We start from the raw sequence: 23,236 nt of genomic DNA, 5'->3' as shown, positions 1-23,236 counted from the left end.
AAAATGATAATTTAAATAATGTCACATTCATTGCAGATATTCCTCTCTCGGCTAATTAAAAATATTTTTTTTCAAAAGGATTCCAAATGTATTTAGGCTACAACAATGGCTGTATAGGAATTAAACAATGTATTTCTTTTCCATCACATCCCAATCAGCAAAATTAGTTTGGACATGGTTCTTGACATTGCAGGGTATATCTGAACACAAATACTACCTCAGAATGGAAGAATCTAACAAGAGGACATACAATTCAAACTCTCTACTAAAATAATTACATATTTTAACTTTAGTGCTCAACCCAAATTATATACAAAAATGCAGACACAAATATTCCCCACACAACACTTGCAATACAGTATATTTATTCGTGCCTTGTACTTCATACAAATTGTTCTGATGGGCCTCCTTGTTAAAGTTTCACGCTTGCCAAGGGCTTGTTCCGTGTATGTAAGTGTTTTTTGAAGATTTTATATTTTATTTGAATCATTTAATAATCATTCAGCACATGACAAGCGAAAAGGATTTGCTTACCAGAACAGAAACATGCAAATCATGCAATGGAAATCACTGGGGAAGAAAATAAGTGCCCCATGACCCCAGCATACCTATTTTTCGTATACCAATGGAATTTTAGGCTCCCTCACTACCCTACTATTTTAGAATGAGGCACACATTATGAGAAGGTTATCTCCTCAAACTGTAGCATGCGTTAATTCAGATCGAACTTTGATAATGCAAGAAGCCCATAACGTAAAGGGAACAAGCAGCAGGTAAGAGGTAAAAAAAAATAGATTTTCTGTGGTTGTTTCAAGCTGTTATGTTCATCATCTAGTTCTTCAGGTGACACTGATAACAATCCTGTGGGGTAGTGGCAGACTACTAATAAGAACATGAGCGTGCCTAAAACATTCCGAGTTACTAGTTCTCTCTCGCTTGTATTTGGTCCTACAAAATAAGTCGTTACACGCGCCTGGAACATGGACTTTGGTGGCAAATGCCCAGGATACACGCGGCGCTTTATGCTCAGCCTAACCGCCTCATTGACAATCCTCTTTGTGATTATGAGGCTCTGAACAGGCACCATCTGTTTTCGTGGAGGTTGTGCTTGTTTTCCAGGCTTCGTTTTTGTGGATTTTACTGCAAGTAAGAATGCTGCTTTCCGAAGTGTACACCAGTAGTTAAGGTGAGGGTGTGCTGGCCTGCCTACTTTCTTTGAAGGGTGGGATGCACAACCTTTCATCAAAATATGAGTAGACTTAATTTTCTCCACTTATTTTATTAACCTAAACTCATTATTTGGTTGTTTGGATTTTATGGGTGAAATAAATATGTCAAATGAAAATAAAACCACTCATATTTCTGCCAATAAAAGAAAGCAGGTGACTTCCCCTGCTCCTTGCAAGGCTAAAGCTGTGGAAATACAAGAAACTTCCTTGAACAAAATTCTTGAAGAGATTCAGGCAGTTCGCAATAACACCGATGGTAGAATTCTTGATATTAAACAATTCAACAATTGTTGGCCTTTCCATTAAGGTCTCTGTCAACAAATGTAAAATTAGAGACATTCGAATTAAAATTGACCAAATGACACACACACTCTCTAAAGTTCCTCCTCTTTCTAAATCTCTCTTAAATTTAGAGGCTCATAATAGACAATACAATCTCAGAATTTTCAATCTACCTGGAAATATTGATAGTAAGAACTAATGTTCTTATTTGCACCATTAGATTCATGGAACATTTTGTGATTGATAAAACTCATCAAATTGTATCTTATAGCAAAGGTCACCAGTCCAAATCTTGTCAAGTTATCTTTAAAGTGCTACATTATCATCATCTCGTAATGAGCAGGAAAGCTGCATGTGAAATATCATCACAGTTAGTTAATGAAATAGGTAAAGAAAATTTGCATCCATCAAGAGTTTGTGAACGAAAATGTTGCCATACAGAAACAAAGTCCCTCTCTTTGACCTCACCTCAAAGACACTTAATATAAGTATGGCCTATTTGACACTTCAGTTATGATGATTTGGAAAGATGGTACAACTAAATCCTTCAGCTCTCCACAGGATGTTATTGATTTTATTGATCAACACTATCCTACTCACATGGATGATCAAGCAGGTGGATTCCCTTCACAGCTCCCCTGATCTGATGAGAATCGCTTTATCTATATTATTTACTTGAGGCTGGTAAATTTTTTCTTGTGTTTATCTATGTTATGTGTATTGTTTGTTTTTTATCCATGTTTTACTTTCTTCTTCTTGCATCTATCAAATTTTCTTTTAATTTTTCAAATATCTACATTATCTATGCCCTCTACTTCTCAAAATTGCACCTTTTAATGTGAAGGGGCTTAGGCATCCAGTTAAGCATAAGGAAATTAGCAAGTACTTATATCGTCATACAGCTGACATCAATTTCAACAACTGGAAAAAAGAGTGGCATTACAATGCTTATTTCAAAGAATATTCCATTCATAGTTTTGCATAAGTGTTGTGATACTAGTAGCAAATATGTGTGTGTCAGAGTTGCGACGGATAACACTACCTTGCATTTGGTTAACATTTATGCTACCACGGGGGCGTGGTTTGCCGAGCAGCGGAATGGCCGCTCTTTGGGTGCGCTCCGCCGTCTGGGATCGAAATCCTGTTGAAATCCTCACAAATGGTGTGGTGGCGAGCCTAAGACTGACGTCCCTAGCCTGCTGACATACAGCGGATCAGATCGGTGCCAAATTCGGAGTCCGCAGGCAATCTGGGGCGGATTTGTGCAGAATACCGGCTGCCTGTGCTGCTCACATCCCCTGGGAGTGCTTCATGCGGGCTGCCCGAAAATCGAGTCCGAGGCTGCAGTGAGACTACAGGCCGTGGAACGGGAGTGCGGGTGACAGTCCATGGTGTGCAACGCCATCGGAGGTGCGTGCTTTGCTTGAGAGAGCCGCGAGTGCCGGAGAGACTCGCAGTGAACACCCCCCCCCCCCTTGCTGCTGCCCGATAGGTGTGTGCAAGGTGAGGAGATCGTTCCCTACGCCTGTACGGACCCGCCGCCACCATTTTATGGACTCACTTTGCTGCAGCTACGGTGGGTGACACGGGAACGGCTTGTGCCTCCGCTCCTTTAACTTGCTCCTTCTACTGCCTGAACTCCTTGTCCATTGCCCGCTGCCACAAATTATGAGGGGGTGATTGTGTGGCTCATTCAACATCTGACACCATACACTGCGGTGGGAGAAGTGCTACCGACGTCGGTGAGGCGCCTTCACTGCGGAACTGAGGGAGTTTTGGCCGCGTTGCACCTTGTGGATGTGCGGGCGGGGAATCCCTTATTATTTGGTTGAAATTGCCACTAGTGACGCACTTTGGGGCATGACTGGCTACTGATGCCTGCTTTGAGGCCCCCCCGCGGCGATATCCCTGCTGACCTACACAACCTCAGCTGAGCAACTCCTTGTATCCTGTGTTTGTATACTCCCATGTTGGTCTTTACGTGTTGCTGCTATTTGTGAATATTATCAGTCAGCAGTGGATCACTTGGGACAGGCAGGCGTGTGGAGCATGCTACTGAGGTACTGATGGGGGCATGCATTGTGGCGCGTGGTGCTGGGTATCTTAGGTGATGATAGACGTAGAGGAGACCTCAGTAGCTGAAGACGCCGGCGCTGGTTTGGTAAGCCGATTGAGAGTGCTGGATACGCTCTGAGTGTCCTCACGGTTTACATTATCCTGATTGCCTCTACAACATGGGTAAGCAGGACGCCAAGCAGCTGAAGCTTACCTTCGACAAACGATCTACGCGCCAAACTGAACCAGCTTCTGATGCGCAATCGGACGACCAACAGGACCTGCACGTGGCGGATCAAGGTGAGGATCTGCGCACCCTCATGTTGGAAATACGCTTGAGCCTAAGAAACATCGATTCCAAGTTAGATACCCTTACTACGCAGCTGGACTCGGTCAAGACACAGGTGGCTGTGCATGAGACTCACCTCGATGTCCTAGAAAACCGCCAAACCGAGTTCAACAAATTTCAGGTGGGGACCAAAGAACAGTTACTGAATATGGACAAGCTCCTAGGTGTTATCCGCGCCAAGAACGACGACTTGGAGGCGAGGTCACATAGAAACAACTTACGTATTACAGGCATCCCGGAAACTATCGCCATATCCAAGATGGAGTCCTATGTGACAGACCTACTACATGAACTGTTCGACCCTCACCTGTCCCCTGTCTTCGTGCTGGAGAGAGCACATAGGTCCTTAGGCCCGAAACCCCCAGTAGGGGCACCACCTCGGCCGATATTGGCCAAATTGTTGAATTATCAGGACAGAGACATCATCCTGCGCTTGGCAAGGGAAAAAAGTCAAGTGTCACATAAGGGCAACACTATTTCGTTCTACCCAGACTTTACCCCGGGTGTACAGGCGGCGGGGCGCGAATTCTTACCAACTAAGCGCATCCTTCTGCAGGCGCAAATTCCTTACTCCTTGCTCTATCCTGCCAAACTGAAAGTCTCGTACGATGGTACCGCTCATTACTTTACAGATGCAAAGTCCGCCTTGAAGTTCGTCAAACATGTTGGTGGGAAGAAGAATAAAGATTCTCATGGTGCAGTGGCATCTGGGACTGGTCACCTTAGCGATAATGATTGACTTGGGTGCTTTACAGATCTCCGAACTGAGTGGTCGCACTGCTAAAATTGCAGATCCAAGTGGTAACTATTGAGCCTGCGGATGTGGGTTTCGTCTTACACAACGATTTGGCATTTAGATTGTTATGGGATGTTGGAGAGGGCTTGTAACGCATGCTGCAGTACTCCCAGCCACCCTGTGAGAACAGGGGAGATTGCTAGTACCACTACGCCCCATGGGAAGTTTCCCTTTACCATTAAGAAGACTATTGTGTTTCAGTTTGTTTTGGTGGGGGGTATTCTGCAACCTGATTGGGGGGTTGGAGTGGGAGGCGGGTGGTGGGCAGGGATTGTTTATTTGTTCAATGCCGGTACGATTGCGCGATGTTGGTCAGAGTACACAGCCCATGATTGGGAATTAATGCACTTCCGACGCCTACTCCACATTGATTGGTACGTTGTGGACATGTACACGCTGCGACACTAAATCTTCTTACGTGGAACATTAGAGGGTTGAATGATGGCAGGAAATATAGACTTGTGCATACTTACTTATCCAGACACAACGTAGATATATGTTTATTGCAGGAGACGCACTTAAATGTTACACCATCACAGAGGTTGAGGCACAACAGGTGGAGACATGTGTACTCTACTATGCCCGAGGAGTGGCTGTGCTGGTTAAAAGGGGGGTGGATTGGCAGGAGGGAGAGGTACACAAAGATCCCGAGGGGCGATTTGTCCTTATCCGTGGGGTGCTGGGAGGGATTTCCCTGGTAGTTGTGGCCATTTATGGTCCGAATGTTGATTTCCCCTGATTTCTTCCAGGATATTTGGTCTAGAATCAAAATGACTGGTTGTGATACAATACTGTGGGGTGGGGATTTTAATGCAATCCTAGATGATGCCATAGACAGGAAAGGTGCGGCCCGTTCCTTGCACCCGGCTGCCAGCGTTGCCCTGAAGGCTATAATCACAGAAGGGAATTTAGTAGATGTATGGCGCAGCAGGCATCCCCTAGTGAAAGAGGGTACATGTATATCTGATCACCACAGCGCTTGGTCCCGCCTAGACTTCTGGTTGGTGTCTAGAGATGTTGCTGCTTGGACTACCGATGTTTTGTATCAGCCGCGCTCCCTGTCTGATCACGCCTCGTGTTTGCTACGACTGTCGCTCCTGGGGTCGCTTCCCCATGCCATTACCTGGCGCCTCCCGCCGCATGCCCTAATGGACGAAGCCTTCAAGGAAGAGATAAGAACGGACATTATCGACTACTTTGCCAATAATACGGGCTCAGTGACTACCGAAGCCTCGCTCTGGGAGGCATTTAAAGTAGTGATCAGGGGCCAGTGTATTGCTAGGCAGGCAGGAGTGTTAAAGGCTATCCGAGATACGATCTCGTCTCTGGAGACCCAGATAAAAAAACTTGAGGAACAATTCGACTCCACAAACGAACCCCTCATTGCGCAAACCCTGAAAGCTAAACTGTTATTTTGCTGAGGAGGCTCAACGTGAAGCAAAGTTTTGGGGGAAATATGCTGAGGCGCGTAGGTATGGCGAGGGGGACAGACCGGGTCGCACACTGGCTGGTATGATTAAACCATCTAGGTCAGCTACATTCATCCATGAAATACGAAGCCCGCACGGTGACATTGTTAGAGGCCATGAGAAAGTCTTAACTGAGTTCTCTACATTCTACTCCTGTTTATATACTACTAGGCTAGGGCAGTGCACTGAGGAGTTGCAGAACTTTCTTGAGTCACTAGCATTGGTCTGGTTCAACAACACCCATAGAGAATACATGGATCTCCCATTTATGGCGGAAGATGTGGCCCAGGTTATTAAAAGCCTGCCCCTAGGTAAAGCCCCTGGGCCTGATGGCCTGACCACGTCCTTCTATAAAACATATTACGAGGAACTGGCACCCAAAATGTTAGCAATTTATGAGGAGACGCTGGAGGAGGGGGTGCTACCCCAGTCCATGAGGGAGGAGATAATAATCACGCTCCCCAAACCTGGGAAGTCAGAGGAGGAGCTGGACTTAATGTGGATGTTAAGATCCTTGCCAAATTAATTGCTAATAGACTGCAGCCCTTGCTGCCAATTATAGTGCTTCCCGATCAGTCGGGGTTTATCCCGGGGAGATCAACATCTCATAATTTAAGGACAATTTTCTTGGTGTTACACTATCTACACCCAGACGTGCGAGCCGCGGTCGTGTTTTTAGACGCCTCTAAAGCGTTTGATACGCTCGCATGGCCATACCTCTTCTCGATATTAGGGCGTATGGGATTTAGCCCGCTCTTTATAAACCGAATCAGGCTGTTATATACATTACCAAGCGCATGCATACAGGTGAATGGTTTGCTTTCTGATCCATTTCCAATTTCGCGAGGCACTAGACAGAGGTGTCCGTTGTCTCCTTTGCTCTGTGCGACTGCGATGGAGCCCCTGGCTGCTCGCATCCGACAACACCACACTGCACGGGGAATTGGGTTCAGTTCTCGAAGCCTACTCATTTCCTTATATGCAGATGATGTCACTCTCTACATTATTAACCCAGAAGAGAACTTAGATCCCCTTTTGAGGGAATTAATTCGCTTTGGCGGGCTAGCTGGTGTATTTATAAACTGGGCTAAATTGGTGATCTCTCCGCTGACTGACGGTACCCCGCCCCCCCGGTGACATCGGAGTTCCCCTTGAGGTGGGAAGTGGAAGCGGTTAAATATTTAGGGGTTTGGATAAGCCGAGACACACAGGAGGTGTGGAGATTGAACTATGGCCGAGCTGTCATGTGGCTGGGGGATAAGGTGAAGGTGTGGTCCAGGTTGCCATTGTCGCTGGCCGGCAAGATCGCATTGGCTAAAATGGTTGTCTTACCAAAGTTCCTGTATTTATTCATCAATATACCGGTCCCACTCACTCGGAATTTTTTTAATTCCTTGAAGTCTCAGCTGGTTTCCTTGGTGTGGGCGGGGGGTCAAGCCAGAACCTCCTGGGACCTACTGACTCTCCCATTGCGGCAGGGCGGTTTGGGGGCTCTAGATATGCAGCTCTATGCATTATGCGCTCAGGCACAATTTTTACATTATTGGGCACACCCGACCCCCTTCCAGCCACATGTGGCGGTCGAGACCGATGTGATGGCCCCTGTCCCACTTAAAGTGGCACTATATCAAAAAGCACGCCGTCCTCGTGGAGACATAGATTCTGCTGGAACACTATGTTGGGCATGGGATAAGCTGCGTAAAAGGGCATGATTTCCGGGGTTATACACCCCTTCCATTCCTTTGCCGCAAAACCCAATGCTGCCTTGCATACGGGATAGTATAAGCAAGTCACTGGCCCAGAAGATGCAACTTCAAACTTTCGCTGACTTATACCCAGGAAATGAGTTCAGACCCCCCGCCCCCGAGGCAGCTGAGGTTCAAACGGTGACATTCACGGAGCTCTTTCTATATCACAGGATGCGCGCAGCATGCCGAGCCCTTTGGGAGGGATTCCCGAAGGCACCGCCACCCCTGCCTGCACTGGAAAACTTGCTAAAATCTCCGTCTCCCCGTAAACTCATTATGCACTTGTATACCCACATGCAGAACACTGCCCCGTTGGTGGTACCTAAATCCTTTAGACACTGGAATGACGACCTCGAGACACCTTTGACCGAGGCCCAATGGGAATTCTGTTGTGGGCAACTCACCAAACTCTCTCCGAATTACAAGCTGAGGTTGATCCATTTTAAATATCTACATAGATTTTATAGAACACCAGTGAGCCTCCATTGTATGGGTATAAGAGAGACTGATAGTTGTTGGCGCTGCGGATACACCCCGGCCACATATTTACATGTCGCATGGGACTGTTCCAAAATAGCTGAATTCTGGCTCCTAGTTTTTGATTCAGTAAATCACATACTAGACGTATCACTGGCCCCATCCCCTGTTCTTGGTCTCTTAGGGTATGTTAAGGATACTCCGCCCAAGATGCGTAAGCTGCATGCACTCCTATTACTGTTTGCGAAGAGACAGGTTGCAATCCACTGGGGCAGGAGACAGGTGCCCTCCATAAAAGAATGGGTTAGGGACGTCACTTACAGACACACGCAATTGAGCACATTTTGGGAACTAATGCCGCCCTCTTCCAGACCTCATAATATATGGGAACCATTTCTGAACTGGATCCAAAATCAGTAGACATCGAATGTGGTACCAGCCATGGGCGACACTCAGACTGTACCACTGTCATGATGTGACCTTGTCCTCCCATTGCCTCTAGAATATGTCTACCTGTTGTAGCCCGTACAAACGTGGTGAGGAGAGTGATGTACGAATATATTATTGGCCCTCCCTGAGGTACTAAGTACCGTACTATTATTTTGTTGCTAAGGCTTGCTGACTCGTGTGACTATCTAGATGGATATTGAACGTCAATCCTTCCGCTAGTGGTGGGCTGACGAAGTGTATGTCGCTATTAGGAAATGTGTATTATTGAGACTGTGTTTTTCTGTGCTCCCATATTGGTCGATATTATGCTGGCTTGTTGCAATGTACTATAACCTGTTTGTTCGAAAATGTCAATAATATATATATTTTTTTTAAATAAATATATTTATGCTACCACAATAGATGACCCTTCTTTTTTGGAAAAGAACAACTACTGAAATCCTTAAATTAGTTAATGTCTTGATGATAGTTGGAGGCGATTTTAAAATTTTAATAGACCCTTTATTAGATCTGCTTTCGAAATTTCACCCTTCTAAATCTCTTTCATTCTTGTTAGACAGAACACAGTTCATTTGCAATTTTTATTTCATGTTATGAATTGCTGTAATGTTAGTCACAATTTTATTGATATGGTTAATACTTTAAACACTCATCTTTTTGCCTATCTTTTCATTAATGGTCACTCATCTGACGTCTTCTATCTATTTAGAGACACTAAATAAGGATATCCTCTTTCCCCCTTCTTTTCCTCTTAGCTATCGAACCTCTCCAGAGTCTTCTCAGATCTTCCCCACATTTTAAAGGCATTGTTATTGGAAATGCCATAGTTAAACTATTAGAATATGCTGATGTTTCATTATTTGGCTCTGATCAGGTTATTTCTATAGCTGATATATTACAGATAAGCAATAATTATGCAATGGTTTCTGGCTATACTTAAAATCTAAATAAAATGTTTACCATTGATTATTCATTGTACACCAACTATGATCAATCAGTATTACATTATTTGGTGTCAGAATAAAATTAAATAGTTAGGAGTACGTTTTGCTAATATCACACAAATCACATTGAAATGTAACAGTAAGTATATTATTTCTAAAAATTAGAAATTAACCTGAGAAATTGCCCACTCTTCATTTAAATTAGTGGGATAGATTTCAACCAATTAAAATGGTTACTGTTCCTCAGATTTTATACTTCCTATCCATGTTACCATTGTTTTTTCCCCAGTATATTTTATAGAAACCTGCAAAATTATATATCCATTTTTATTTGAAATCACTAAAGTCCTAGAATGAGCTGTTCCAAACTTAAATGCACTAAAGATATTGGCAGATTACCTTTTAATGATTATCATACCGCTTTCAATGTATGTCTAGAATCCTTATGGTTTCAATCTAGCAAAACTACAAATATCCCTAAGTGACAGAATTTTAGAAAATATTGTGAAACCATATCCACTGCCAGCAATTCTGACAGTTTCTAATAAAAAAAAATGGTCATAAACTGTCCAATTATTAAAGCTACAAAGAGAGCTCTTTTGAATTATGATGCGTTATATCATACAGTATCGAATACTCTAAGAAAGGTTCTTTGTGGTTAAATCAAACAATCAAACTGACGCATAACATCACATACTGGAAATCCAGGAAGAATGCTGGAATTTTTTATGTAGCTGATATAAGTCAAGGTAATGCCTTTTCATTTTTTACAGCTATCTGGAGAAAGTATATATTCTCTGTTTCTACAATTCTAATCTTTATTCACTAACTAATGTTTTACCTATTGCAAAGATTACTGAAATTTAATTGTGTTTAAATGTATTTGTTAGATCTGGTCTTGGTGCTGCTAAAGTCCACACAAACGTATTTTCCAATACCATTTCTAGTTTACAGACAATTTAAAACTATTATAATGTGGAATTGTCTCTTTCTCTCAAACAATGACAGCAGATATGGTTACATAACATATATGGTTGGCTACCTGTTTCTCTCTAATACATCTAATTTACTTGTTATTTCCAACTGTTTATAGACCCCTTATAAACCTTTCACAGACAAACTTGCAATAATGCCATGTGTTGGCACAGTAATAACAGTAATGGTTCACTGAGGCATGTGGTACTTATATACCACATGCCTCAGTGAACCATTACTGTTTGTTTTTCAATTTTGCTCTTGTGTGGGATATAGTTTGTAAAATTCTTGATAGCTCTCCTAATATTTTATATTCTGCACTTATCTATAAATACTTTGCCTTTTCTTCTTCTATAGCTCAGTCTAATTAGAAACTGTTTGATTTCTTTGTTTCTGCTGTGATTAAATTCATAACTTCTAACGGTAGAGATGGTAAATTATCTATTCATAAACGCAGCACTTGGATAACCTTCACAAGACAAGTCGATAGGTTATCTTCTTCTAGTCCCACTAATTCTTCTCTTAAACATGATATTTTTTGGAAACCACTTGATTATTATGGGTCTTAAACTACTTAGTTATTTAGGGTTTACTATATTCTAATGATCCAAGTTACAGTTTTATATACTTTTTTTTACATACTTTTTTGAGTAGTTCAGATTTATAGTTTCTTAATTTTCTTCCCATTTTCTTAACATTTCCTATTAATATTGGCATTTGTTACTTCTATGCATATGACACTATTGTATTTGTAATTGCTAATATTCTATTACATTATTCAGTACTTTTTTTATGTTTGCTGTAATGTTCTTCTAGAATCCTAATAAACATATCTGAATGGACAAGTACTGGGAAGATGCTGCGCCAATGTAAACCTGCATTTGCTTGTGTATTCATGACCTCGGGCTGTTATGCTGCCAACAAACGTGTAGCTATATGTGACTACAGCCTTGAGATTTAGACACTTCTGTGTCCCTTCAGAGACAATATATATATGTAGAGATAACTCCCTCTCCAATATTCCCAGATCAAGCCTCTGCAGAGGAATCCTGTGCTTCTTGCATGGGTATGACCAGGCTAATTGGTAGCCTTTTAAAAGACTAGTCTGTATAGGTTACAGATAGGTTAGATTGAAGTTTCAAACTGATTTGTATTAAAACATTTCCCAACAAGCAATTTGTTGAAAAATCTTTATGTAAGACATTTGGTTCGAATCCCATGAGTGGATCAAACTATATGGCAAAATACAATTTTTAAATTACAATAACAAAAGAGTAATAATGAGTGTAACTATGCTCTTTGGAGAAGTCATCTTCTGAGCATGGGCATTACTTTAGGAAGATGAAGTTGTAGACAAATCAAAGGGGAAACTGGGCCAACACATCCATGACTGGTGGTGGGTGGAACTATGCTATGATGGAAACTAGCAGTGAAGTTTGGGAAAAAATGAAGGGGGTAGCCAAGGTAGCACTGAAAATGAGTTTCATTTCCCTGTATAAAAGTACTTTAATATCTATACATGTTTGATTTATGCAGGCATATCGGGATAGAAGCCCGTGCATTTAAGATAATCATTGATACCAACCTTCAATTGTGGACAAAACGTTTTTGGTCAAAATCATTCAACGTAAAGTGATCTCGGAATTATCTTTTCAGAAAAAGGCATATAAGTCCAATCACTTAGCCCCTGGGAATAGCAACGGTGAAACCCAAAATCCCTTTATTTGCCAGTAGTGGCTGTGTGATCAATCAATCATCATTTGAAGAGCACAGCACTGTCACTCCTGGGGGTATCTCGGCGCTAGGGTGTGAGGTCTCTGTCAAAAAGCCTGGTCTTCAGGAAACAGCGGGAGGAGGGAAGAAACAAGCAGAAAAAGACAAAATATAGGGCAGAAAAAGCAGAAAAGGCAAAACAGAGGGCAGAAAGGCAAAACAGAGGGCAGAAAAACTAGCAGAAAATGACAGAGGGCAGAAAAACGAGCAGTAAAAGGCAAAACAAAGGGCAGAAAAACTAGCAGAAAAGGCAAAACGGAGGACAGAAAAAAGCAAAACAGAAGGCATACAAACAAGCAGAAAAAGCAGAACAGAAGGAAGAAAAATGCTAAATTGAGGGCAGAAAAACGAGCAGAAATAGCAAAATAGAGTGAAACAGAGTGCAAAAAAACGACCAGAAAGGGAAAACAGAGCAGAAGAGGGCAAAACAGAGGGGAGAAAATTGAGCACAAAAGGCAAAACAGAGGGCAGAAAAAAGTCAAAACAGAGCGCAGAAAAACAAGCAGAAAAAGCAAAACTGAGCAAGAAATTAGCAGAGCAGGCATAAACAGAGTGCAGCAGGTAGACAGGCAGCAGTGGGTAGCGGACTGAGTGCAAGCTGGACAGGAGAACTGTTGCAGGGGGAGCTGGAACGAGGTTCTGCTCCTGAGTGTGAGCTAAAGGACAACTTCTTTATCTGCAGCATCTGAGTAGATGCCTTGTTTTTAAGTAAACAATAGGAAGTCCATCCACATTTAGAGCAAACTGGGCATCAGGAAATATTGTGTGCTACCAGAGTGCTCACCAAGTCTCACTGCACGCATTCTTCGAATTCACAAAAGTTATTGAGAAAGCCTTTTTGTGAAATTGCTCTATGCTGCCTTTGCCCTTTCTATTAGCTACTTCAAAGTGCATGCTATTAAGAAGGGCTGACCAATGGCTACACTGCGTATTGTATAGTAATGTCAATATATATATAACCGTTCTGGCCCACACTAATACAAATCTCATAGCATTCAGCGGTTGGCAGCCAACTGAACCTTATCCTCATACACTTACATAACACTTATCTGCTAAGAATCTTGTCCTTCAACCAGTACTGTACCAGCCGTTGCTAACTGAACATGCATGGAGTAACTAAAGAGATAGACCACAAACTGCTGTCCGATTGGGGGACTCTAAACTAGCCCACCGTTGCAGGTTCAAACCAGCTACATACTAGGACCACTCTTTACATCTGACGCAACATTGAGATAAGGGACTATAGTAATACAATTCATTCCAGCAGATCTCCTTACCACTTCTCTCTCCAAACATGCCTGCTCAGGATCATAAACAAAATGGGTTGGGCCATCTAAAGCAGTAGCCAGGTAAGTACATTGTGATCATACCAAGTAGCATGATGGGATCTGCAGAACTACTTAAGGCTTTCAGCTTACTGAAAACCATAAACTGCACGTCTATCTCTCACCCCTTCACCCACCAAACTGCTAAGTGCTGTGTCCCATTACACAATAATAGCAGATCAGTGGTCATCAGGCACGATATGAAAACATTTCCCACATAGGATCAAAAACAAAGCAATGCCCTTCCACCCACATACCCTACATGGTGTACCTTGCTGCCAATGTAGGCGAGCACTTCAGTGCCCCAACATACAGGTAGTTAGCACTATAAAAATGCTGCGCCAATACAATAACTGAGTGCCAAAAATTGTCCACAATCCCTCTTATCCTACTTAAAATTGTCCACAATCCCTCTTATCCTACTTAATAAACACCCATTCTTAATGTGCCTGTAGTTCGAAGATGGAACACACAAAAAGGCTGCATTCACTGTCCCACTGCAGGTAGTAATGAAACTCTTTCTAGGGCAACCTAAGATGAACACTAGACTATCCTTTACACATTTTACCAATGCTGTTTGCTGATGGTATGCATCGTCTGCAAAAAAAATAAAAGGCACAATGAAGCATCATTTTCCTTTAAAAAAAGTAATTTACCAATCCATGATGGCAGACACCACTGAGATCGGTAAGTAAAAAATGACCTTTTTTAGTGCAAAATTTAAAAGGATTGTGGGATGGGTTGAGAGAAACGAAAGAGTGCGTGGGGAGAGGGGCCAAAGCAGCACACGAAAGAGAGCAACATGGGCACAGGGGAGAAATGCACAAAAGAGACAGTGAGCAGCACATGAGTGAGAGAGAGCTATACTGTGGGGTAGGGAGAGAAATGCATGAGAGAGAGACCAATCCAGAGTGCAGCAAGCAGGCAAGTTTGGGGAAGTGAGCACATGAGCAAGATCGAGTCACACGAGGGAGAGAGAAAGACAGGGAGATGGTAATTGGTAGGGGAGAAGCACACAAATGAGAGAACTGAAAAAGTCATGCACATTCATGGAGTACCTCAACAAAAAAACTCAAGTTCCATAAAATTAAGCATTCGAAGAACACAATTCAGCCACTCAAAATGTTGGCAAAGCTCCAGGGGAGGGTCAAACACAAGAGGAATGCAAGTCATCAAATACAAAGCAAGCAAATGAGAGTGACAATAAAGCCGACCAATCGTAAGCAATGAGTGGGCTGCAAGCCAACTGAAAGTTTATAATAGGACTTTCACAACGAGACACCATGCTGTCTGGTAGGTGAGACCTAAAAACAGTAATGCCAATGTAACTTAAGGGCACTTAAAATATGATGTCATGGTGTGAAAAATGTTGAGGCAACAACCTCTGCCCTTTTATATAAACTACGTTACTATTACATGGCAAAAGTTGACAATTTAACCAAAACAGCAAGACTGAGCAAACATACACCGACCTCGCAGGTTAAAATGTAACACAAGGTGGCAACCACACTGCTGATGCCATGAGAAAAGCTCTTTGTAACCTTCGCTACGCCTAAGGGCCTCATTTGAAATTTTAGTACTTGTGGATGTGCACCCCAAACCTGCTTGGTCATACATGAAAAAATAGCAATGCATGCTGGGCACTTGCATATCCTTGCCATGTTGGCAAAAGCTCTGGGCCAACTTTCTTTATTCGTGCAAGAGTGTACAGAACAGGGAAATGAAGCATAAGCATATGATGAGTTGGCATGTTACCCCATTAAAATTGAACCAAATGTATGGGAAAACCGATGGATTCTGTTGGAGGGAGAGCAAACACGGGAGGGTGTGGGAGGGGGGTTGCACATTTGGTGGACTTGCCCGAAACTGGAAACCTTTTGGATAGAAATTTTAAGTCACATAAAAGGGGCAATGGCGTGTCCAATACAACAGGAGCCAGAGGCAATCCTACTTGGCCTTATACTCTTTGAAATTTTCTTTTTTTAATAATCTTTTTATTAGGTTCAGCAGTAGTTATGCATACATTCTTTATAACTTTTCAAATTGGTACAATACAACAATACTGTGTTGAGGGAAAATTTGCGTTTACATAGGAACAATATCTAGTACTCTATCACGTTGTAGTTCTAATTCTATCGAAGGGGAGACACACATATCGCCTCTGTATTTGTTCCATTTGCCCCATTTCTTATTCCACTTCTTAGGGTACCCGCATGTCGTAAATACTTCCTTTTCTGCGACCATACATTCTCTTTGAAATTTTCAACCTCTTATTGATTGATATAGTGGAGATTGATAACCAATATGTTACTTGCCACTAAACATTTACTTACGCAGTGATGGAAGTATGCAGCTATTATAATTATGCAAGAGTGGGCTGGTAAACTTTGTACGCTGTTGTCTCTGGAAAACAGTCTTGGGAGCTTAACGAAATGGGTGATATATACAAGAAATTGTGGTCTCCTATAAAAGAATATCTGTTAGGAAAGGGTTTTTTATATATGTGTCCAAAAACAATAAGGTATCTGTGACCTGGAGACACCTCAATAGATTGAATTAGACTAAGCAACAACTTATTGAGTGTAAGTTAATGTAGCCAGAAGGCTTTCATGGGCAGTATACTAAACAGACAGTTATTTTTATTTGAATTTCACCCAGTGTGGAGGGAGGGCAGTAGTTGAGAGGGAATGGGTGTTTCTTCTGATCAATTGCATAGAGATTTGGTTTGTTCATTCCCAGTTATTGTAAAATAACACTGATTGCCGAGCCCTTTGTGAGTTAGAAAACAATTTAAAAAAATGTTGGACAGACTAGCACAATAGTAAACAAATCGGGAACACAGTAGAAGCTACTATTTTATTATTACTCAATTTTGCCTATTCCCCTAATCTTTGTTCATGTTAGTCATCAAGCATATCACCAAGGTCTTGTTAAACATCTTTCGTTCACCTTTTATCTTCACGTTTTATTTTACTGAATACTTTTTATTTTTAAATTACTCTGTATGCACATTCCATCGTTTACATTCTACAAACTTTATCACGTATTTCTAAGGACACCCTTGTACTAAGCCACCTGATTACAAGGTCAGCCTTGTACTCAGCCACAGGAATCACGTTTTCCAATGAAAATGAGAAACATATTTGCCCAGCTGTGGCAAATGTAAATTGAGCAAACCTATGCTCATGCATTTCATGATCAGATGAATACACAGTCTGCAATACACGCAGGGTACATTGCTATGCCCAGCCTGCATTGAGCCTTCGGATATGGCACCAATATGCCAGGTCATGTCTGACAAAAGGGAACAGTGGGAGTGCCAGGCACAGCTTCCATCATGTGCCTAGCTGAATGAGGGATGCATTCACATCTATGGACCTGATCTAGATTTCATTGGACGGGTTACTCCGTCACAGGGGTAATGGATATCCCGTCTGCCAAAATATAAATCCTACAGGATATTATGGGATTTATATTTTGGTGGACGCTGAAATCTAAATTAGGCCATAAGCCTGCCACACCACCTGGCATGCCTCTGAGTGCACATTTACATTTGCTTCAATATAGCTCTTGTAATGTAGATTGCACCACTTCCACATTCACCAGCGCCAAGACGCCACGGCATTTGAGCGCTTTATAAACTTATATCCTATCCTATCCTATCCTAAGGGAAACAAGTATGCACGACCATATGCACAGTCACATGAAGTATGAGCAAACACCTTTTTTAATTTGCGATGGCAAATGCATTATTTTCTGAATCTAGATCAGTGCAAAATGGGATAGAAATCTAGACCACAATCTACATATGATCATTTTATAACCCACATTTCAGGACTATTTATAATTGAAGGTGTTCTGTTCATTATGTGCCCTATAAAATCAGGTGGGCTTCCAGCGGAAGACCAGCACTATCGATCAGGCGTTTCGCCTTGTCATGCTGTATTGGAGGGTGGTTGTGCTGGGCAAAGGCAGTTTATACCTCACCTTCATAGACGTCAAAACAGCTTTCGACCTAGTCCCCAGGGATCTACTTTGGCAGGTCCTTATGAACATGGGAATGCCTCTGGGGAATCCTAGAACTACTGGTTAGGCTACACAATGATAATTTTGCTTGTGTGAGGTGGGGAAACCAGGGGCAACTCACTGACCCGATTAAGATCCGGCAGGGGGTACGCCAAGGGTGTGTTCTGGCCGGTACCCTTTTTTCCCTTTATGTTAATCAAATTACTGACCTGTTATGTTCAATTCTGGCTGATGTTCCTTCCTTGGCGAACCAGAAAATTGCAACATTACTGTTTGCCGACGATACCCTTTTGGTATCTAAAACTCCCATGGGCCTCCAAAAGCTTTTGGATCAATTTAAGACCTTTTGTGATATGAGGGGTTTGTTCATCAATACCGCTAAAACTAAGCTGATGATGTTGAATCCCCGCAGAACCTTTAAACAAAATTTGGTCTAGGATAATGTTCCATTGGAGAGGGTTAGCTTCTTTGAGTACCTGGGTATAAAGCTGTCTGACAGTATGACATGGAATAATCATTTAGATAAGGCATCCCTGAAATTTTCACAGCTAACCAGGGCCTTGCGGCAGGAGATTTGCCTATCGTACAACAAGCCTGTAGCTCCAGCTCTCAAACTCTATAGTGCTAAGGTAATGAGCAGTGTTCTTTATGGGGCAGAATTGTGGGGTGTAGTAGACGCAATCAAGTTAACAACTGTGGAAAACACGTTCCTTAGGAGCCTGGTATCTCTCCCCCAAAGCACCCCCCTTCTCCCCTTGAAAATGGACCTGGGAGTTAGGTCAATCAATGACCAAGCGAGATTGCGCCCTTTTCTCTTTTGGTACAGACTGGTTATAATCCCTGATTTGGCCCTTTATGCTGCTGCTTTTAATTAAGTTTCTGCCCTAGATAGAAATAAAAAAATTGTGTGGATTAAATATGTGAATACCATCCGGGCAGCAATCGGTCTCCCAAATGAGTTTGTTGGTCCCCAGCCCCTGCATACAAAGGACCAAATAAAACTCCAATACTTTTCATGGGTAGAGCAGACACATTTTTTGAAAATTCGTCATGGTAGACTAACTGATGTTTTTTTAGTCATTAAAACTATTAAATGTCTTGAGAGCTAATTTGATATTATCAAGAAGCTTGGGGACAGGAAACTGTATAGTCAGTTTAGATACAGCTGTTTACCTATTAATGCTTTTATCAATTCTTGGCAGAGCAACAGAAGCCAGCCTAAGGGCTGTTTCTCTTGTTCAAATCCAAATGAAACCGTTGGCCATGTATTCTTTGCATATCCTGCGTATGCAAGACCAAGAAGGAACTGGTTGGCTCCTGTATGTAGACAGTTGGGGACCCACAGTCGCTATGAAGCCCTACGTATCTTAAAATCAGATGCGAGACCACTATTTGTGTGTGCAGTCGCCAAATTTCTTGGCCAGTTTTGGGCTTTTAGGCGGAGGCTACTGACTACCTCCTCAAGTGCTATGATCCAACTGTAGGAAAATATTATGACCTGAGGGTGTTTCATTTCCCAAGATAATGTCTACAAAATCTGGTTTTAAGTACTTTTAATGTGTTTTATTATTCTTACTCTTAATGTATAAGGTGCAAAGGGTCCCCAATTAACAATATAGAGCTGTTGGGCTTTACAGAATAACAACTGTGAAAATAGTTATTTAAACAATTGCACTTGCACTTTAGTCTTTATCTTAGCCATTTTTAATAGTGATTTTAAATAGTGAGTTATGTTCCTTGTTGATCTTTTTTGTGTTTATAAGACTGTATTTTAGGAAAATTGACTCCTTAGAATCTGGTGTACGGAATTTTTTTGTACTAATTCTATTTCGAGTACTATTGCTAAGGAACTATATGTCTGTATGTTTTATGGTATTATAAACCGAAATAAAGATTTTATGAATGATCAGGGGTGCAATGATGTCAAGTATCAAGTTCCCCACGGTCTTGGATAATGACTTTCAGATATGAGCATTTATACTCATGCCCTCAATATTATTAAAAGGAGTTCTAGAGCAGACACTATTAAATATTTTGTTATCTGTAATTGCCCTTGTGTTTGATTTATGATCTAATTGCCATTCGTGAATTTGTATATTAGTTATGATTTTACCTTTTGCATGTACTTTTCATATTTTGCTGTAGTATGGTTCCCACATTTAAAATCAGAATTATGGAAGATATGCCAACAGATATCCAACGTATTTTATTAAATGCATTCAGAGGCATTGTAAGAAAGTTTGTGCCACCATCAGACAGAATACAGTGACTAGATTGTGCCCCAACAGACCATTCCCAATTTGATTTAATAAAAAGTGGATTTAAAAAAAAATCCATGAATCTGATAACCATTTGTCGATCTCTTACCTATCTGACCAGTTGCCACAACATTTTTATATTTTGGATGCTGGTTCACAGTTAGACAGAGAATGTCATCTGTGTGCTCCAGGTAGAAACTCTGGCTTCCTAACAGGGATACACAAAAAGAGGCATTGGAATAAAAGATGAAAATATTGATCATTTTACAAGTACATTTGTTAATGCAGTTGTTATAATGCTCATTTCATACTTTAACTAATGGACACCTGGGGTGAAACAATAAAAATTAATTATGTCAGTAAACCAATTTTTAAATTTACTGTTTGTAACAAAAAAGGTGACTTGTAATGACAATGTTCTTAAATGCAGCAAATCCACTCTGGCTACTCATCATATTAGATTTTAGTGAATTGATTTTAGATTTAGATGAGAGAGGAGGAAGTGAACTGTCACTGCAACGTGATGAAGTGTTATTCAAAGAGGTGCGTATTCAGCTCTTCCCTAAATCGGAGCAGGATTGGGATGGTTCTGATGCGATGTTGTTCTAGATCCTTGAGAGCAGCTATTAAGCACAAAGAGCTGTTCTGTCTTGATTAAATTAGACGTTACTGATTGGCATTTTCAAGCACTTAACATAACATAACATGTGCAGAAAACATAATCTAAGAGTATTTTACTAATTTAGGTGTTATGTGCATCAGCACTTCCACCACAATGCCGATCTAGTGTGTTCTGCTTCAGCAGGGTCAATCTTAACTGTTAGGCAGTAGTGGAAGCATGTCCCATTGGTGTTTAATCAACTAGCAAAACCAAGATGAAAGAATAGATGGTCCTTTGGGATTGGTAGGACCATGTGCCCGGAATGAAGTTGGTGGGGTAGGTGGAATGGTATTGAAGAGGATAGTAGAGGAGAAACGCCTTTTTGAAAAGACCTGTCTTCTGCCTCATTTTGAATATTGGTAGGTTACTTCAGGGCTCTCGAGTGGGGATAACAGGCAGCTCCAATTGTGCACCCTAACCCTCCCTTTGCCATCTTGCTTATTTTGCTTGTAGTTGACATGAATGAATGAATGAATGAATGAATGAATGAATGAATGAATGAATGAATGAAATTTGTAAAGAGCACAGCTACTCCATCAGGAGTGTCCCGGCGCTAAAGGTTCACACATGACTGCACCCGAGGACGACTTAAGTCTTGAAAAGCCATGTTTTCAGCAGTTTCTTAAAGGTAGTCAGATAAGTGGATGCTCTCAGAGCCACCGGAGGTTTGTTTCATGCTTGAGCACCTAGAAAGCTGAAAGAAATACCGCCCCTGCGTGCCAAGCGTACCCTTGGGGAGGCAGGCAAAGTCAGCAGAGGATGATCTAAGTGCTCTTGTAGGTGCTTAGCGACAAGCACATTTTCTGAGGTATCCGGCACCCTTACCAAGGAGAGCTTTAAAGAAAATTACCATGGCCTTGAATTTTATCTGCTCCTTCACTGGAAGCCAGTGTAAGGCCTTGAGATGAGGGGCCATATGAGACCTAGGTTTTAGTCTGAGTTGTGCACCACCTGGAGGCGCTGAAGGAGGTAGTCCAGTAGGCCCAAGTAAAGGCCATTGGCATAGTCTAATCTAGACGTAACCAGCGCCTGAACAACTGTCCTCCCGGAGTAGGGTGGGAGGAGCAGAAGGAATATTTTCAGCATACAGAGTAAGCCAAAACAGGTACCCACCAGGACCTGAACTTGGGAGCTCATAGAGAGGGCGCCATCAATGTGGATGCCCAAATTCTTAACTGTGGATTGGGCAACGCTAGGGGGGATAGTTCCTCCAGCCACCATTGACTCCAATTGCTCACAGAAGGCTGGCCAAAGAGAACAATTTCTGATTTATCAGGGTTGCACTTGAGCACATGGCAGATTACTGTGGTCCCACTCTAAGACTGCAGCAAATTGATACATAACACTGAGTCGTGTTTATACAGTTTGTTTATACATATCAGCATTCTATATGTTATTTTGAGCTAGTAGCTTTGGTCAAAGTGTGCCCTGTCTTTCACATGCTTATGGCACACAATCACAAAGTAAATAATCTTCATACATCAGAGGAAGCATTTTCTATTAAACACATGTCCATATTAAAGGACCCTTGAATACTGGTGTGCAAACCTTCTGTAAGGAGAGATTTCATTTTATGTTCCTCCTTAGATACCTATCACTTTTCTAAGTTATCCAGATTGCACATAACATTTCTCTCCATCACATAACTCCTATTTTTAAAATGTTTCTCTAAATGTTTATTATGCTGGTGACGAAAAAAATATTTTAGATTTTTCAAATAATACAAATTATTAATAAACCATAAAACCCTGCAACATTACTTTTTCAATGTGAAACTTAACAGCACATTTAAGTGTGTCTTTATCAGCAATAGAAAGCCCTCTTGACCCTACTGCTGTATCTTGGTGCTGCTATTCTTAATTGTATGTTGACTAACTGTCACCATATCTGTACATGAACCTGTGTCGTCCTTCAGCATGAGGGATTAGTCAATTGTTTTTAACAAAAGTAACCCTTCAGATTTTAAGCAGCGAACATGCCTTTGATATTCCTAGCAGTTTGCCTGGCTTATGATGTGACTCGTAGTACAGACGCCTGTCTGATTCTAGTTTTCACCAAATACTAATATTTTTTAAGATATCCATATATAGTATTGGACATAAATTGCTGTAGGAAAATCATCACAGATGTCCACCTGAGAACGCTATGGCCCAGTTTGACTCAATGTAGTCTTAAGATTGATTATTCATTTTCTATCCTATCTTTGTCAAAGTCTCGGTCTTTATTTCTAATAAACGTCCTGAACCCACAAACTGCGGTTGTTAAAAGAAACCAGTGGCTCAAAAATGCAATAGGATTCGTCTATAATTCTCTTTCCAGAGAATGGATTGTTTATGAGTTTTGATTGAACTTACATAAATTATTAAATATAATTCATTAAAATAAATTTCCCACCGTTGATCACAACATCCTTTTCCTT

General features: G+C 41.6%; 1 protein-coding gene across 1 annotated transcript in view; it reads right to left on the bottom strand.

Moving 5' to 3' along the window:
• EML6 (EMAP like 6) overlaps nt 1-23,236 on the bottom strand; it is an 884,002-nt gene that overhangs the window by 135,038 nt on the left and 725,728 nt on the right. The window contains exon 30 of the mRNA XM_085612599.1: nt 20,266-20,364. Within this exon, the coding sequence (XP_085468725.1) occupies nt 20,266-20,364 (99 nt within the window). The remainder of the gene's footprint in view (nt 1-20,265; nt 20,365-23,236) is intronic.

This window comes from Triturus cristatus, chromosome 6 (assembly GCF_964204655.1).
Source record: "Triturus cristatus chromosome 6, aTriCri1.1, whole genome shotgun sequence".
Classification (NCBI taxonomy): Eukaryota; Metazoa; Chordata; class Amphibia; order Caudata; family Salamandridae; genus Triturus; species Triturus cristatus.
The sequence above is the reverse complement of the archived record's forward strand: the minus strand, read 5'-3'. Positions and strand labels throughout refer to the sequence as shown.